Below are 20,330 nucleotides of genomic sequence, written 5' to 3'. Positions count from 1 at the left end.
CGCCAAAAGGTATCACGTAAGCTTGAAAAGCAATTTATTAATTCATCACTTTCTACTGTAATTAAAGAGAAATTGATGAAACTCTAACAATCACATGACAAATGCGTTAAGGCATAGTTATTACTAATATGAAATCAACATAACAATTAGGGATAATTACACTTTTATATGAGATTTGGTATGATTACACATAAATTTCTTGTAGTTTGAAAGATTACATCTATTACTCCTGAAGTTTGTTTCCATCTAACACATAAATCCCTTCGCTAGTCAAAATTCACTGAATTTGCTGATATTAACAAAACAACAATACATGAAAATTGATATTCACACTCTATTGACTTATTATTGATTTATTAGAAATATGGGAAGGATAACATTCAATTTTTGTGAGAGAAAATAGAAATCGCTATGTTTTTGCCCTAATTTCCTTCAAGATTAAAAAATACTTAACAATCATATGCTAGGCACGTGCATTACACCATTAAATTTATAGACAAAAAAGTGGATGAGGACAAAAAATGCTAATTTTTGTAAGTTATGGGACTAAAGTGCTAATCCCATAATGAATGGGACCAAAAGTAAAACGAGCCTAATTTATAAGATATAAAAAATGTTACTTCCTCAAAAATAAATTTCTGTGTATTCTGAAATTGTTAAGTTTAACTCAATCTCATGTTATATTAGATAATACTAATCATGGTGAAGCCATGGTGAAAATTATTTAATTATGGCTGCACAATAATTATTAGCCATTGTTTCTGTCAATAAGTCAAAACATTAGCATTATTGATTTCTTCCATAAAAGAAGTCAAAACATTAGTTATAGTAAATTTATTTAAGGCGATTATACGTAGATTAATATTGATTTTTTTTTAAAAATTATAAATATTTTGGACATAAGTAAAAATTAACCATGAAGATTGCATATTAATCTTTGTTAAAACTTGAATTTTCGTATCATTTTGTTTCAGTGATCGAACACTCAACAATTCTAAGTCAAACAGGAGTCAATAGTGTTGCAACCTTGGACCTCATTGATGAAGCTGTCGAGCATGGAGCATTAATTTGAAAAGCTTTGAATAATTTCATTTTATTGCTAAATCCATAAATAAATCATTACTGCAATAGAAGGCTATATTGACAATTAATAGAAGGTCAGAAACCTTCTATTAGTCAATAAAATGGACCAATAATTAAGCAGAAAACTGACATTACACAAAGAAACAATATTGAGAAAGACCATACAGAAAAAATACTTAGAAAATAAACAGTAGAGAGCATAATTAAACTTGGTTGGCTTATGCACACTGGAAGCCAGAGGGGGCCTTCTTGCCGCAGTAGTTGAGAAGCAAGCTAAGGGAGACTGGAACATTGAGGTTAATGCCCAAGACATTGGCTTTGATGGCTGTGCAAAGGCATACGGCAGCCTCAAGATCTGCCAAGCCTTCAATGAGTGTGCAGCATGGAGTCTTGGGTGGGGTTCCCACGACGAGGTGCACCAAGTCGTTGAGCAAGTTGGCGCAAACTCCCAACTTGAGGGTGTCTTTTGGGCACTTGGCCTTGGAGTGCTTGTGGCCGTGGCCGTGGCTGGGGGTTTTGGGTGTTGGTGGGCAGGGAACAGAAGTTGAGGTCACCATTGTGAAGAAGAGAAGGTTGAAGAGAAGCAGAAGGGCAGTGGATGTGGCAGCTCTTGAAGCCATTTCTTGACTATGGAATGCTATGTGTTTTGCTTCAAGGCTGTGTGATGGGAAAATGGAGAGAAGAGTGTTGGGGTTTTATAGATGAACAATATGAATATTTTAACCATTTCTTGGTTAATAATATTGTGAGGGTACAAGTGGTTGATGAAATGTAGAATATGCAAAGACAAGCTGGCCATGCATTTCCAGATCCACAGATAAAGTCCATACAATTGGAGTCATCTGAATTGAGGACTTGTCATTTATTTTTCTTCAATTTTAAACTAGATGTAATTGATCTTCAATCTTTATCTATTATTAAGTTTCTTTCTATTGAGATGAAGCTGTATCTGAGTTCAAATTCAAGTAGATCTCGACTAAGTCATCCATGTCCAACACAAATTAAGGAAAAGCCATAACTTCCTTACATGTGATCAAACTACGAAAGCTTTGCAAGAAAATTCCTTGTGAAAAAATTGCCATAAATTCACACATGTGATTATGTTTTGGGATAATTACACTCCCCTCCCTTTATATTTGATGTAATTACACGTTAATCCTTTATGGTTTGAAAAATTACATCTATTAATTCTGAGGTTTGTTTACATCTAATTTTGGCATTTTATCCTTTATGGGATTGCAAGAGTCTTTTAACTTTTTTACATTTCGTAATTTTGGTCTTTCCAGTGCCTGTTTTGTAAAAGTTGTTGGAATAAATCATGTGTACCGCGTCACTTTTTTTTAAAATTTTTCGTCTATGTTGGCAAAAACGAACCAGTCAAAACAAAAGCTCCAATTTAAATGAAACAGCTAGGCGCAAATGATTTATTTTGACACTTTTGCAAATCTGGCATCGAAAATAGCAAAATTGAGAAATGTTAAAAAGTTACCCAACTATTTTACAATACTAGAAAGATAAAGAGTAAAAATGCCAAAATATAAATAATTATAGGGCTAAAAATATATTTAAGCTTTAATAATACTAACACTTATAACTTTATATTAAAAGAAAAAAAAATATTTTTCATCAAATAACTATAGCGGGATGGTACTTTTTGTCCACTTCAATTTCATATTCGAAGACAATAGTTTCTTTTTTTTAAAAAAAAATTATTGTACATTTGATCCAATTTCTGCATATAATTGTCAATTTTGCTTTGAAAAAAGGCACATGCTTGACACAATTCCTTTTTTCCAATAGAAATTGAACTAAGTGTGCTAATTTTTAAAATTATTATCTCAATTGCAAAATTAGAGTCGAAGTGAACAAAAAGTACCACACCACAAAAGTCGTAGGATGAAAAATGTATTTTTTCCTATATTAATTAATATCTAAATACAACATCAGAAGGTTCTGAAAATATATGAAATATCATCCAGTTGATAATTAGAAAAATTCCATCGGACATTAATTTTTCTTCACGGACTTAACAACAGATTCCTTCTTTGTCAAAAATCACATGCTAATCGGTGTTGAAATTCTAATGGGGCATGTGAATTGCAAATTCAATTTTTCATTATTTTATTGCATATCTTTATTACGCACATTTAATATATAAACACAAAGAATATAAAGATAACATTATGTATCTTATTTAGGGAAGGATTGAAGTAAAAAATCGAATTCTAGTGAACTGTGGTCATGAGCCCTAAGAACGGTAAAACTTTTATTCCTTTTCTTAATTATTTTCTTTTTTCTTGTTTTTGTTCGAATATTTAGGAATTTTCTTAACACATTAAAAGAAAGAAGAATAAGGCGAAGAAAATAGTTTATGAAAGTACTTTCTAATCGTGAAAATTAATTGTTTTTTCTAATAAAAAACAATTCATATTAAAAACAAATTTTTGGCTTATATATAACATCAAACACTATAAAAAGATTGATTATTCCCTACGTTATAAATCAGTACGACTTAAGAATCATAGTAAATTAATATTATCTATTATGATCAGACAAAATCAATGCAAAAATTTAAATATTAACCACGTTGATCTTTATTAATTAATTCAAGATTTTGACTACTTTCTGCTAAGATGGAGGGATGCTCTTCGATTATCAGAAAAGCACATGATTCGTGTCTAACATTTTACTAGCACAGATCTAAAGTACCCAATATGCCTTCATGTTCTTGGAGTGTTTGGATTATTAGGAATGTCTTCGATCAAAAATTCCATTCTATATATTTTACATTTTTGTTTGTCATATATGATGCATTCCCTGCTGTAATATTTGAATTAATGTCCCGCAACTATAGAAATATTGCCTGATTGTAAAAAAAATTTGGAATGGATTCTATCGAAAATTCATTGTAAATTTGGGGAAAATGCAATTTTAGTACTGTAACTTATGAGGGTGGCAATTTTTATCCTATAGGAATTGATTTTCGCAAACTAGTCTTGTAACTTTAAAATTTTAGTGTTGTTTTATGTTTAAAATTCTATCAGTCGGTATTAAAATTTAAGGGCAAAATTAATATGGTTATAATAATAATAGTCATAAATAAGTACAATATGTCTTACTTATTGATAGTGAATAAGAGCTTGCTCGAAAAAACATCCACTGTTTAAAAGTCTGAAATGAGTTTTGCTTTCGCCAGTGAAACATATATTACATGTTTCTTTCAATGTTGTTTTACTTGTAAGCAATCTGCCTAAGGGTTTGCAAAAATCTAACTAGACAATGAGCACTTTTACACCTACAATGTAACATGCTTGTATTTAGTAAGTGGTTCATAGGAATTATGATTGACGGTTGGATCTGACTAGGGTCCGCAAAAATTTGGGATCCAATCTGTCAAGAAATTTTTGGATCTATATCCCGTCCCTGACTTGAGATACAATAGGTTAGATTGAGTGGACTCAGTTTAAAATTTTCAAAATATTGATTACCTGTTTATTTAGAAAAAATAATAATATCATAAATATTATTGAAAGATGTTAATTGTCTTATAACTTTATATGTGCATATTTTGCGCTATAAATATTAAAATTTTTAAAATATACCACTTATATATACATTAGAATTTCAAATTATTTTATATTATTGTTTTAATTATAAAAATATTAATTTTATGTATCATATGTAAGTTGAAAAGAATTATGAACATTTCTTGCATGTGTATAAATATACTTCATTAATCATAAGCTATAATAAAAATAAAAAAATATTAAGAAGAATCAAGTTCGGATCACATCCAGGTCCACAACACTAAGACCTCGCCCTGGTACAATTCAGACCCGTTGCCATCTATATCGATTAGTCGTTAATTTCCCACTAGAAAGAGCTGTCTGAATTCGAACTATTTTTGTTATGATATAGTTATAAGTTGAAATTGATGCAAGTTCACTTAGGATAACCCTAATCTGTTGTGATATTAATTGGAGTTCATTCATATGCGTTTGCTTAACTTAAATTTTTAGCATCATATATTCCTCTGCGAACACTGATTCTAATTTTTTTTTTGTTTTTGGAATTATTAGGATTTTATTGCTCTGTATTGATGACTTCATGTTATTGAGTAGTTATGCTTAGTGTGTCATGTTCCTGGATGCGGATTGGGACAAACTTGATGTAAATGCTAAAATTTGGTGTAATTATATCTCTTGTGGTTTGAGAAATTGAATCTCGCACTCCTGATGTTTGTTTTCGCTTAACAAATAAGTTCCTTCGTTAGTCAAAATTTACCAAATTTGTTGATATTAACAAAAAGAAAATTGAAGACAAATCTGTATTTACCCCCGATTGACTTATTGACGACTAACAGTAGGTCAAATAAATCTTTTTACAACTAAATTATCCTCATACGTCCTCAAGTGTTAATATATGTGAGGAGGTATATTTTCACAATTATAAGGGTAGTTTAGTCCAAAAAAAATTATTTGATCTGTAATAAGTCAGTTTTAAGTCAATCAAGGGCAGACATCAATTTTCATTCAGTTGTTTTTGTTAATATCAGCAAATTCAGATAATTTTGACTAATAGAAAGACTTATTTGGTAAACGAAAGCAAACCTCAGGGGTGCTAAACGTAATTTTTCAAATTATAAGAAATCTACTCATAATTATACCAAACCTAAAGAGAAAAGACTGTAATTATCCCATAAATAAATAAGAAAAGACTACGTACTTTGGTATTTACTTATTAGATATAGAGGGCTAACATATATTGAGCTAGTTACTATAATACCCTCACACTCAATATAAAGTATATATAAAAATAAATGATGTATTTTATTCATGTACATAGACAGTGGCCATTTTTTTTTCTTTTGGTTTTTCCTTTCCTTTTTAATGGAAATTGTTGGTACTTGATCTTAAGAATATTTTTCTTTTTTACTCCCCATCAATATAATTGCATCAAATATCAATAAATAATATTTTTAATATTAATTTAATAAATATAGGTAAATTACAAAGGGTTTTCTGAGATTTATGATAATTATAAATACTCCTCATTATTTGAAAAATCACAAGTACCCTAAACAAATATTCTTTTGTGACAGTTTATTGTACGAGGGTATCTGTTAGAATATTCGTAATTTTAAGGGGTATTTATAATTTTTTAAACAATGAAGGGTATTTAGAATTAAGATCAATGAGAATGAGCTTGTAGTTTATCCATTGACAAATCCAGAATACCAATATTTATATATCTAATAATTATAATACAGCAATTTTTTATTAATTAATTACTTTCATCTTAATGTTATAAAACGATGTTATAGCTTATTCTAGGGAAAATAACTTCTTAAAAATGAAAAATAGTCATGAGTCTTGTCAGCCATTTCCAAGAATCTGAACCGATATTAATTTCCTACTAATCAACGTGATTGCATGCATTTCCCACTAGATCTGACTGCCCAATTGTCAGAAATTTATACCAAATAAAACAAAATCATAATTCAACCAATTATCAAAATTCGTTTGGGGATTGATCAGAGAATTATTGAATAAGACTGACCTGCGTGGAGCCCATTGCTGCAGGTTGTAAGACTACCCGTGAACCCTCCACCGGATATGTACTTATATTCAAAGAACAATGATAAATATATATATATATATATGAAATTCCTCAAAATTATTAATTCCATTACTATATATAGAGTTGTATTGATTACTCTCATCTCAATAATTCTAAGAATTATAACTTATAGTTTCATTGAAAATATAGGACAATTACAACATTAAAAGCGTACAAGTTTAGTGAATAATAATTAATTATAATTGTACAATGTTTATTAGTCGTTGCTTCTGCAATGAGAAAAAAATGTTTAACCATAACTAATAATTATAACAAGTATTTTGGTTATAATTAAAACTATGATAAATATTTATTAATCATGATTAAAATTTAATTTTTAATTTGTATCAATTTGTTTATAGTGATTATTTAATGTGATGATATTACCAATAAAAAATCGTTTATAAATAAAATTGTGACAAATAATAATTAGGTTGATGCATTTATTTTAAAAAACTAATTTAAGTATAGGCTAGAGTATCTTGTTTCATTTAACGGCGAGAATAGGAATATATTTACATATATATATATATATATATATATATATATAATTTCTTGTAGGCGACTGCAATTTGATTTATCGAATTAGATTTATTTTTTGATTTATGTTTTCCCTTTGAAAATATTTGATAAAATGAGATTTTAGTCATATACGAATTAATTTATAATTTAGTAGTGTACTTTAAAATTTTAGCAATTGGATAAAAAATTGCACGTGGCTTGCATATGATCCAATTAAATTGAGGATTTGGCTGAAAAAATGATTGAAATTGCCACATTTTAAAATTACAGGACTAAATTGTAAAAATCAAATCATGCAGCACAAAAAAACGATTATAAGTAAATGACCCAATAGTTATAAAAGAATTTGACGCTAAATCTATGTCGAGCTAATTAACAAGTAAATTTTTGTTACTAATTTGAATTATCTAATATATACTTTAAATAATGCATTGTTAAAGTTGTTAACAAATAACTTTTTATTGCTAAATATATTAGCAAGTAAATCATATAAATTAACAATGAGAATTTCACTTACTAATTATTTCAATGTTAATTTTTCTCTTTTTCATGTAATGTACTACTTTTTATATTACAGGACTAAAATTATAATTTTTTTTAAGAAAATCGCTATCTACCGGCCGTCCAAGTATTTTGCGACCTTAGCTCCATAGAGCTTTTCCTTCTTATATTCACATCAATATATTTGTCAATCCATTATCAATAACATATGTGCATAAAAATAGAGATGGTAATGGGTCCGAGTTATATATAAGCAGGCTTAAAATTATTTTGTGTGCATCTTAAAATTTTAAGAAAATTATGTCCTGCGTTTATGTATTGCAACCTGTGATCATCCATATGGGAGAGAAATCTTTTAAATTATACACATATATATATATATATATATATATATCACCTAATCCAAACACAATGCACATAAATAAAAATTACGTCAAGTAATTTGGTAGGTATGTTGCATCCAGGCCCGTTGATTGGACTCACGAAGAATTACTTTTAAACCCATATATATAGTAAATTCTGAAATTCGACTATGACAATTTTATCGAACAGGGATGTTCAGTGACACACTTTAATGTTTTTGGTAAAATCTCGTAAGTAACATATCTTTCAGTTCCTAATCCATGTGGCAATTTAGACGAAAATGTTTATGAACATAGTAGCACGATAAAGGAAGTTTACGCAGATTAGTTACTTTGAAAGGAATTCAATATCAATCAATCAATCAATGAAAGCAAATATGTACGTATTGCAGTAGTATACAATACAACTTGTGGAACATGCATGGAATAGTACGATTTACTACAAGATAAGTTAGACAAATCCAGAGATACATAGACATGGAATCGAGCAAAGAACATGGCAATTTGCTCGCATGCATCCAAAATTTGCCCAACCTATGCTGGTTTTTGCCAGCTAAAATCTTAGTGCACCCATATGTTACCACTATTTCTTTATTATATCCCTAAAACATCCCATCTTACCTCTTCCCCTATAAAAACCCCAATTCGCACCACAAATCCTTACATCCTCAGAAACCCTTTTGTGTCTTCCCCACAACCTACTAGGGTTTCCTCGACAAAAATGGCTACCAAGAAACAAACATCCATAGCCCTTTTCCTGGTACTAAACCTTGTATTCTTCACTCTTTCTAGTGCATGTGGGACTTGCCCTACTCCAAAACCAAAGCCGAAGCCCAAGCCTAAGCCAAACTGTCCTCCTCCACCGGCGAGCCCCGGCAAGGCCACCTGCCCTAGAGATGCCCTAAAACTAGGTGTATGTGCTAATTTGCTTGGTGGGTTGATTGATCTCACCATTGGAACTCCTCCGAAAACCCCATGCTGCACTCTGATCGAAGGCTTGGCCGATGTTGAGGCTGCCGTCTGCCTCTGCACCGCCATCAAAGCCAATGTGTTGGGCATCAACCTGAACGTTCCCCTGTCCCTCAGCTTGCTACTCAATGTTTGCTCCAAGAAGGTCCCTCCAGGCTTCCAGTGTGCCTAAACCAAACAAATTTTCTTTGCCATTGATGGGATTTTTCGCTCTGGATTTCTTCAGATTTTCGTTTCTAAATTGCTTTTGGAATTTTTGCTCCTATTTACCAAATAAAGGGGGGAAAACTGAAAAGGGTGAACGATAGAGAGAATGTACGCTCACTGTGTGAAAGTAATTTCTCGTGACTTTTTCCTTTACGGTAGTTTCCAGTTCTTGTAATCTTATCTACTTTGGATCTAGAATATTTTTCTGTTCTTTATATATGGGTTTTGCAATAATTGGATTAAAAATTATATGCTTCGGCCGTGTACAACATTCTATTGAAACGACCAAATTATTGGTCGCAGTGCCCTACGTCGAGGATTATTACGTTTCTATGTATTAAAACATGGCAAAATTGGATGCATATGTTGTAATTTACTTAGAGTGCTTATTTTATTTTATTTAAGAAGTGTAATTAGTAACTATTTTTGGAAAATCCATTCGTCATCAAGTCAAAATGAAATCAACCACATATAAAGTCATGTATACTAAATTTATATGATTACTGTATAGTTTTAAGGGTAAAATACAATTTGCAACCTAAAATATTTTTGATGTAATATTTATATTTTTAAACTAACAAATGTAAACTTATCCCCTACGATTAAATTTTTGGATAATATTGTTCTTATATTATATATATATATAGTTTATTTTTTTAATAATTTTTCATTTTAAGTTTAATTAAAATTTTCTTCATTGAAAAACACATCTTTTAATTATAATAGTATAAAATATAATTAGTGAGTTAAATAATTTGAATTTTTGTTATGTTTTACACACTCAAAGTTAATTAATGAATGAGTACAATAAATACATAGAACATATTTTCGTGAAAACTTTTTAATAGTTTGATAATAAAATTAAGTTATTAACTATTTATTCTTTTAGATAAAATTAGTAATTACATATCAATGTTTTGAATATATTTTCTTTAAAAATATGATAGAATATATTTATTAATTTTTTTTATAAAATGTTTAACTTTTGGGTAAACATATGTATTTGTCATTTTTTTTTTTGAAAAGCATATATGAGTTGTTGGTGATATTATATTTATTGTGTATCTCCTATATATATATATATTAATTTGTACCCCAATTTTAATTTAAAATTTTTACTTATTAAAAAAGATTAATATGGTGATGACTTAATTTGCAAAATATTAGAATATATTGAGAATAATATAATTGGTCAAGGCATGAGGGGTATTTTTGTTCAACTAAGAGGTAAGTTTTACATTTGTTAATTTTGGAGGGTAAATTTACATCAAGAATTATTCAGAAGGACAAAATGTATTTTACCCTATCTTTAAAAAGTAATAAATAATGTAATAAAACCTTCATCGTTTACAAAAAGGGTAAGTACACTTTGGCCGCCTAAACTATCATTGATATAATATTTATCCTTCTAAACTAATAAATATTACACTTACTCTCTAGTCGGACAAAATTGCCAAATCATACCTTGAATAGTTATATATATTTAATATATTTTAATATTTTACATATTAAATCATCACTAAATTATTTTATAACTAAAAATATTTTTTTCTACCTTGTCTAAAAATATTTTACATATTAAATTATCACTAAATTATCTAGAATATTTTTTTCTTCTTTATATTTGGATCGAAAATTTGTAAGCTTTTGGACATGTACATCTATTAACAAGTGAAATAGTATTTTTAGTCCCATTCATTATAAAATTAGTATTTTTAGTTCATAATTTATAAAAATTATCATTTTTTGTCCTCATCCACTTTTTCATTTGTAATTTTAATGTTGTAGGCGCACGTGGGAGTTAAGTATTTTTTGTTGGAAGAAAATTGTCCTTCCTATAATAGCATATGAATGCTCCATTTGGTACGTAATTCACTTGTAAAATACATGATTCTTTATATTGATTTTACTTGGCTTCAATTTATAGAAATAAGAGAAGGATGAGATTTAATTTTTAAGAGGAAATAGAGAAGAGAGAAATCCCTCCTTTTTTCCACCCAATTTGCTTCGAGATTTTTTTTTCACTCAAATGTAGGGGTGGGCGTCGGGTCGTGTAGTTCGGGTTCGTGTACCCGACACGTCGGGTTTGGGAAAAATGAGCCCGAACCCGAACCCGACTAAGTCGGATACGCGACCAATCGGGTACCCGACAGTCGGGTTCGGGTTCTTTAGCTTCAAGAAATGTAGGTGGTCCATTTTTCAAAATGAAAGTAATTCACTCCATGTAAATCTAAAATATAAGTTATGGATACAAATACTTAAAGCTTTACATAAATACAAAAACAAAAGAGTTCAATCACATCCATAAATTATCATAGGTTTTTGTAAATTATTTCAGTAACAACAATAAAGTCAAGGCCTCCTAAATCCTAATGCCTACAGACTGAAAAAGCAACTAGCTCAAATCACATTTTCAGCCTCGAGTCCTCGATCTGTCAAGCATTAAACATACAAAGTGGAAGAACTATTAGAGAAAGTCAAACAGATTAAAAATTTAATATTAAAACATACAAAGTGGAAGAACTATTAGAGAAAGTCAAACAGATTAAAAATTTAATATTACACAATGAGGTTATACCGTTCTAATACCTTGTCAAAAATTTACAAATACCAGTTAGCACCATTAAATGTCAATAATTGTTGAATCAACCCTCAACCTAGTCAACTCTACAACAAAATAGAGCTAGACAAGTAAAATATATAAATAGAATATATAGAATTGAACAATAATCAAAATACAAGAAAAAAAATAAATAAGTACCTTTCTCAACCACTTCAAGTTCACTCAATTCCTCCTCAATGCTAATTGGTTTGGAGTCTTTTCGTATCCAATCTTGAGTACAAATAAGCGCTTGCACTATTTTAGGAGACAAAGAGCTCCTAAAAGTGTCAAGAACATGACCATCGGTACTAAATGCAGATTCCGTGGCAACAGTTGAGACTTGAACTGCTAATATATCTCGAGCCATTTTGAAAAGAATGGGAAACCTTTGGGCGTTTACTCTCCACCAATTTAGTATGTTAAATTTGTCTCTATGCATTTCAACATCCTCACCAAGATATTTCTCTAACTCTAATTTCACAAGATCCCTTTTCCACCTGATTTGTACATATTGAACTCTTATTCTATGGTGAACGTACGAGTCGCTTCATAACCAGTGTATTGCGTAGATGTCCCAACTGAAGAGGAAAATGATGAAGAAACACGACTAAATGATGATCCCGGGCTTCCTAGTGTTTCTTGAAGACTATGACTGTATCTCAACTTATAATCATTAAACAACTCGTAAAGTCCATCTCTCACTTGTTCTTTCATCACATTGCTTTGTTCGATACCACCATACAATTTATCAAAGTTAAATTCAATGAACTCCAACTTATGACGTGGATCAAGGATCACGGCATAATATAAAATCATATTCATCTTCTCAATTGATCCCCAATATTTGTCATACTTTTCTTTAATCTTTCTTGCCATCTCATTTAATTCAACATCATTACTACTTAACCATTATCTGAGAAGCAAGTTCGCTTCACCTATTTCACGAAAAATCAGATTAGATGTTACATACAAGGCACCAGAAATGCACAAAGTGAGACTGTAAAAATACCTTAAAAATTTCACTAATACCTTTGCCCTCTCCAATCATAATCAGTCGGTATCCCATTAAATGGTTGTCTCGAAAGATCAATCTTATAGGCAAGATCTACATCTTCATAAGCATCAAATGCAATCTTAAGGCTTATAGCCATCTCCAACATCAAGTAGGTGGAGTTCCATCTAGTAGGTATATCAAGAGATAACAATTTTTTCGTATCCAATTTTTCAAATTCAACACACTCTTGAAATTTCTTGTACCTAACTGGAGAATTCCTAATATACTTGATGGCCCCTCTAATACGAGAGATAGTTTCATGTTCACTCTTTAAACCAACCTGCACAACGAGGTTAACTATATGTGCCATACATGCACATATCTCCCATCTAAGATGTTTTGTCCCCTATTTTCGAACTTCCTTTTCAAGTAAATGATAGCCTCATCATTAGAAGATGCATTATCAACAGTGATAGAGAAAACCCTGTCAACACCCCATCAAGCAAGCATTTTTCTACTCCTTTACCTATTTCTTCACTTTTATGCCCGATAATTGGACAAAAGTTGAAAATTCTTTTGTGCAAGTTTCAATCATCATCAATAAAGTGAGCAGTGAGATACATATAATTGACTTTTTGAATAGATGTCCAAGTGTCTATAGTGATGCAAACCCATTGAGCATGATTTTTAATAAACGACTTCAATCTTGCTCTTTCATGCACATATATATTGAAAATATCTTTCGCTATTGTTCTTTTTGATGGAATAACAAACATCGGGCATGCAACAGACAAGAAATGCCTAAATCCAGGATGTTCGACTAACTTAAATGAAAGTTCATCCACAACCAGCATGTGACATAAAGCTTCTCTAGTTTTGTCTTACTCAAATCTCCAATTAACAAGAGGGACATCTCTATCACCAATGCAAGTTGGTTGTAAAGACAATTTATTTTGATTTCTGCTGATTTCTTGGGGGTTTTTTCTTGCAAGATTCATAATGATTCTTCAAAGGTCTAGTTCCATGTGCTTTTGGATCGGCTTTGATCTCTCTACTACAATATTTGCACCTAACCTTTTGGACATTATCCTTTTCACAATGAAATTTAATGAAATGATCCCACCACGGTGATTTAGAAGTCACTACCCTCTTTTTTCTTTTTTTAGAAGCACCTTAAAGATCTTCCTCCTCATCCTCTCCCTCCAACTCCTTATCAATATTATCATCTATATAATGTTCAAGATGATCACCACTAACCTAATTTTTAATCCATCCATATTTACAGTTTGGGCATTCGGTGATGAGTTAGACTGAGATTGAGAGTGACTTCTAATTCCATCCATTGAGAAATCAATATTTCCAATCTGCAAATTATAAGAACAAAAAAATTAAAGCTTCGTCCAATATATTACTTTTTATTCTTATCACTTAATTCCTATGCTCACATAAAGACAAGAAGAAAAACATCAAAAGTAAAGACTGATTGCTCTTAAATATGTTTCACTGGTGTTATCTTTTCATAACTTGTACATAAGGTTAATTTTTCAATTTGCTACAGAATAGTAAAGGAAACAAATTTGTGCATCGTCTGCTGCTTTGCCATATTTTATCAGATTTCTAATTCAATAGGGTGTAAGCTAATCTTTTATGTTTCAGTGTTATCATTTTGTTCAATGAAATTTGCATTTCATACTAGAAGTTCTTCTAGTTTGGCCGAACTTTGACCTTTGCTAAGGGTGCTGAAATAAATGTGATTATATTTGCTTGAATGTGGTGTCTGGCGCAATGAAAATGAACCGTGGTTATGATTGTTGTATTATTCTTTCTGTACATTAGATTCATATTTATTCAATAAGCGGATAAAATCTATATCTTTGGTCTTATCCCCCCTTTCTCTACAAATTTATTTGTCCCCACATCACCCTGTTCGGTGGTAAAAATTTCTTAATGAAGCCTATGCCCAAGTTTTTGCAATTATTAGTTATGCTCTTATAATCTTTTGCAGGATTTATATGATCTACTTCAGTTAAAGATAAGAACTTCACATGTAAGCTTGTCTCAATTTTTTATTATTTCACACTAATTCTGTTACCTTGCTTTTGTTAATGGCATGAAGTACCTTAGCCCTCATTCAGAAATTTGTTCTTTATTGAAGACACATCCACACTCAGTCTACAGGCCGCAGTATAAATGATCAAAACACACATATACTCAAAAATTTTCATCAGAGAAGACGAAAGAAGAATGAAAAGTAAACAGAAGAGGGGCAACTGAGAAGAAACAGGAGATCAAAAGGGCGAACACTTCAATTTAGAGCATTTCAAGTATAATCAACAAACACTTCAATTTGGCATTTCAACAAACACTTAACATGCATAGAAAGATAGAAATGTAACTTCAAATAAAAATGCAAAACAAACCCAACAACTAACCAAAAATCTAATCTAATTTCACAAACTATGCATCACCATTAGGTCCATTACATGATTACAAGTTTACAACTCCATTAGTCCATTACTAAAAAATTACCTAGCAAAATAGGGACAACGAACTCTATCGGAGAAGAAGGAGAAATCGCGGTGGTGGGTCGGTCGTCGGCGGCAGCAGTGAGAATAGGCTTGGCACCGACGGCAATGGAGGAAGAAGATTGTGGGGAAGAAAGAGACAAAGAAGAGAAATAACTGAGAACCCGTTGTGAAGAGTGAAGACACAGACTGTGACTTATTGCTTTATCCCGATCGGGTTCTTCGGGTAGGGTTCTACAACCAGAACCCGAAGCTGACTACTCTTAGTCGGGTTACGGGTTAATCCTAATCCGTGCAAAAACCCGATATACCCGATCCGATTTATTGCAATCTGATCGGGTCGGGACCCGAACTACCCAACCCGTTCGCCCACCCCTACTCAAATGTAGTTATATATATTTTCTCCAAAAAGTGGTCCCAAGATGAAAATTGCGCCAAATTTTTCTCTGGCAAAAAATACTTAACGGCCGCAGAGTGTGCACATGTCCTACAATGCAGTTAAATTGTAAATGAAAAGGTTAACGAGGACTAAAGTTGCTAATTTATATAAATTACAGTACTAAAAGTACTAATTTCATAATAAATTTGACCAAAAATAAAACCATCCTAACATATGAGATTAAAAATACAATTTCCCCCTATTGACATGATAAATATTGGTTGTTGTGCCCTAGGTCGAGGAGTGTTATATTTCCATTGAAAAAGTAAATTGGTATCTATAAGAGTGTAAATATTCCATTAGCACGAACTCTTGTTTTCTCTTTGGTTCCAATAATTAGCCAAACAATAACATTTATTTAGGCAAGAAAGAAATAAAAACAATGAGCTAATTTAATATTTTGGCTCTAATAGTTATAAGTAAGGGATAATTAATTACACTTCCCTCCTTTAAAATTTATTGTAATTGTATATAGACCCTCTTGTAGTCTGGAAAATTACATCTAACACTTTTAAGGTTTGTTTCTGTATAACAAATAAATCATTCTATATTCAAAATTCATCAAATTTGCTCGTATTAACAAAAAATCTATATCAACCCCCGATTAACTTTATATTAACTTATTGCAGGTCAAATAAATCTTTTTATGAACAAATTACCCTCATACATCTTCACGCATGAATGCATATGAAGAGGTATATCTTCACCGTTATAAAGGTAGTTTAGTTCGAAAAAAATTATTTGACGTGCAACAAGTAAGTAGTTAGTCAGTCAAGGTAAATCTCATTCAACTTTTTTTGTTAATATCAACAAATTCAGTGAATTTTAGCTAACGGATGAACTTATTTGTTATACGCAAGGAAATCATGAGTACTAGATGTAAGTTTCCAAACTACAGGAGGTCTACGTGTATTATACCAGATCTCATGGAAGGGGAGGGTATTTTTTCCTAGGCTAAATTGCATTTACTGACCCGTATATTAGGGAGGGTAGCAAATCAGGGACTGTAGTTAAGGGTGTAGCAAATAACATCCCAGAATTACTTTTTTTTTGGCTATTTAAAGACTCCGGCAACCGGAGTTTTTAAATGAGCCGAAAACTGCTTACCTGGACACAAATTACCCCCAGGCCACATTAGCAAAACCCCCAAATTGGAACCCTAATTTGTGTCTAGGTAAGCAGTTTCCGGCGCATTTGAAAACTCTGGTTGTCGGAGTCCTTAAATAGCCAAAAAATAAAAATTAATTCTAGGATGTTATTTGCTACACCCTTAACTACAGTTCCTGATTTGCTACCCCTTAATATACGGGACAGTAAATGCAATTTAGCCTTTATCCCTATAACTAACTAAATGCAAAATAGACAATGTTTAGACTAAAATATATAAAAGTTACAAAAATGTACAAGTTAAGAGAACATTAAGAAGAATTGAGTTAGATGCTTATTTTTCAGAATATTAAAATGGTTTGCAGACATTTTATCAAGTTTATTTCTTTATTTATGTTTTACCTATTTGAGAATGTAGGAGGTTATTTGGATTAACCCCAAAGTTAACAAACCAGTCTATGAACCAATTTCTTAATGTAATATCAAAAGAAAGAGTAACAACCAGCTCCAACTTCTTCAAGAAAGGCCTTCAAATTCGTATTAGAAGATCCATTCTCCTCCATTGCTTCTCTAGCCAAACCCTTCCATTTCTCAGCATTATGTCTCAGTTCTATGCTCTTTTCCCCTCTATCCATCGCTTCCTCAATACACCTCCTTATCTCTCCACTCTCGACCACCCCATCTTCATTGGCCCTCACTCTAACACCCGTCCTCCATACATCTTCAATCAACTTGGCATTGGTCCCTTGATCCGTCCAGTGCGGAAAAGCCACTACTGGAACACCACAAGATATTCTCTCAAGGGTCGAATTCCACCCACAATGTGTCATGAAACACCCCAACGATGGGTGAGTCAGAACCTCAAGTTGAGAGCACCATGACAATATTCTCCCCACGTCTTCCAATTCCTCCATGAACCTTAACTTCTCATCCTCTTCTTTCTTCTCTTCCTCGGCTTTTTCATTAACTCGTGTAACCCACATAAACGGCCTACCACTGTCTAGTAACCCTTTTGCAATCTCCTCCATCTGAGCCTTTGGGAGGCTAAGCAAACTCCCAAAAGACACATAAACAACTGAGGATTTGGGCTTCGATTTCAGCCATTCTATGTAGTCATCAGATTTCTGAAAAAGATCTCCACCAAACGACGTATCCAAAGGATCTTTACCATCCAAGAAAGCAGAAGGAATTAAGGGTCCAACTCCAATTAATTCATACTTGTCTATGGATATGAGCACATCAGGCTCCAACGAATCAAATGTGTTGACAAGCACTTTCGGCTTTGTTTCAACATCCAACACCTCCAGCTGTTCGTTAAAAGATGTAAGAGCATAGCTATACCTCTCCGAGCTTGTAGCAAGCATGAAAGATGGAATATTATGTTTGGAGAGCAATAGTGGAATTCCAGGCAACTGAATTTTCCACGAAGGGTCATTGTTTAATTTGATCTCCATAGCCATTGAAATAGTAGTAATATGCATTAAAGACAGTGGCCGATTGGATCCAGAGAAGAGCACTCGGGATGTGGACTTCACGCGCTACTTTTGACACCCATGGTAGCAGGAGTGTATCAATGAAGCACGAGATCGAACGACCCCGCTTGGCCGCAGCCATGACAGTATATTTTAGAGTCTTGGAGGCTCGACTTCTTATCTCCATCATGTATTTCTTGCAATCTTTGCTGAAACTGAATCTATCGTCATATCCATCAGAATATGGGGTGAACTTTAGGCCCTTTGGTAGGTCCCCGGCGGCGGTTTCCTCCATGCGGCGCTGTGCGTATACACTGGTGGCAAAGGTGACTTCAATGCCCATGTTGACAAGCCTTTTGGCAAACTGAAGGGATTGATTGATGTGGCCTTGTTCTGGAAATGTCACTAGGAGGACATGTCGGGGGCTCATTATTGCGAAAACGTTTCTGTTTATGTGAGTATGATTCTTATGCTTAAAGGAGAGATGCAACTTTGTGTGGGCAAAAGAGTTGAGCATGTACGTATGATGTAGCAAGACGAGAAGAGTTGGAGCATATGACGTTTGAGGTGACGATTTCAAGTACAACGTGGGCAAATTTAGTTGGTATTACACGCTCATTGGGTAAAACAATATGTATGAAACCTAGGAATAACAGGAAATTGGAAAATGTTAGTTTGAATCCGCTGATCAAACTTTAATTAATTAATTATATAATAAGTGTAATATATTTATTATTTGATTAGTATACAATTCAGAAAAAGTGACGAATCACAAGTAAATGTTATCATACACTTAGTTTATAATTGATTTGATTTGACTAAACCTAATTTTGGTAAGAATTTTTTCGAAAAATCCAAACCAACAATTAATAGTGCGAGTAAACGTTCATACCTTTATAAAATCAGTAAATTTAGAAAAAGAAAAGAAAATGGTAAAAGAAAATAGTTAAGAGATAAATGTTAAAAATGATTTAAAAATATAGTTTTTGTTAGAATTATTGAACGTTAATCGGGATAACATTGTGAAATAGTTGGATAAAAAAATCCCGGGCAAAATCTTATTTTGGTACCATTAAAAAAGGTCAGTTTTATTTTTGGTAGCACACATTTTGCAAGTTCGGGTTTTGGTAACATTAAACCAAAAAATGAACATTTTTTTACCAACTTAACAGCACAGCCCATGTGCACCTTAACGGCCGTCAACCCCACAATTTTGGCGGAAAAGTCACGTGAGGCTGAGAAAAAAGAGGAAAAAATGGTCTTCCAACATTCCTTTGTGTTTTGGTACCATTAAACCTAAAAATAAACTTTTTTGGTCCCATAAGTAATACAACACATTTGAAAAGAAAAGATAAAATCCATAAATATAAAGCAAAATATATTGATTATAAATGCACGATTTGAGCTCATTAAACCTGATTTGACAAAACTCACTTGACAAAAAGAGATGCATTGCAATGCACAAGTTTTCACTAATAACCTGCCAAAAGACTTCAACCTATACAAAAAGTCTCTACTTTTTTGTCTACATCTTTCTCTTTCCTTTATCCTTAGGTTGTGCCTTCTGAGATATCATTACACTGCGCAAATTTGATAAAGTGACATATTTTTTACCATCCTGTATAATGATATCTCCAATAGGACCTGTCATATTCAAGTTAAGGCTGATTAGATACGAAACAGAATTATGATAGCAAGATAAAATTTAATGTGGAATTGTTTACCTTGTGTGGGACGAGAAACAAAACCAGGAAGGTGTCCTACCATAGGTGGTGGTGCCCTAATGTTGACTTTTGCATGCATGAAACGTGGTGTTGGTAATAATACAGGGGCATTAATTTGATCTTGTCCCTGTAATATGAAACAACAATATTAACATCAACACTAGAATAGAAACAACAACAATGACACTAACACCAACACCAGTA

General features: G+C 32.1%; 2 protein-coding genes and 1 pseudogene across 2 annotated transcripts; 1 reads left to right on the top strand and 2 right to left on the bottom strand.

The window, feature by feature from the left end:
* Positions 1,075-1,770, bottom strand: LOC105164305 (14 kDa proline-rich protein DC2.15-like). Its single transcript, XM_011082926.2, has one exon. The coding sequence runs from the start codon at positions 1,701-1,703 to the stop codon at positions 1,302-1,304; it is 402 nt and encodes a 133-aa protein (XP_011081228.1). The 5' UTR covers positions 1,704-1,770; the 3' UTR covers positions 1,075-1,301.
* Positions 8,733-9,534, top strand: LOC105164304 (pEARLI1-like lipid transfer protein 1). Its single transcript, XM_011082925.2, has one exon. It carries the CDS (start codon positions 8,809-8,811, stop codon positions 9,226-9,228), a length of 420 nt encoding a protein of 139 aa, XP_011081227.1. The 5' UTR covers positions 8,733-8,808; the 3' UTR covers positions 9,229-9,534.
* LOC105164432 lies at positions 17,413-18,832 on the bottom strand (annotated as a pseudogene).

This window comes from Sesamum indicum, linkage group LG6 (genome assembly GCF_000512975.1).
Source record: "Sesamum indicum cultivar Zhongzhi No. 13 linkage group LG6, S_indicum_v1.0, whole genome shotgun sequence".
NCBI classification, from domain to species: Eukaryota; Viridiplantae; Streptophyta; class Magnoliopsida; order Lamiales; family Pedaliaceae; genus Sesamum; species Sesamum indicum.
This window is presented reverse-complemented; position numbering and strand designations above follow the sequence as displayed.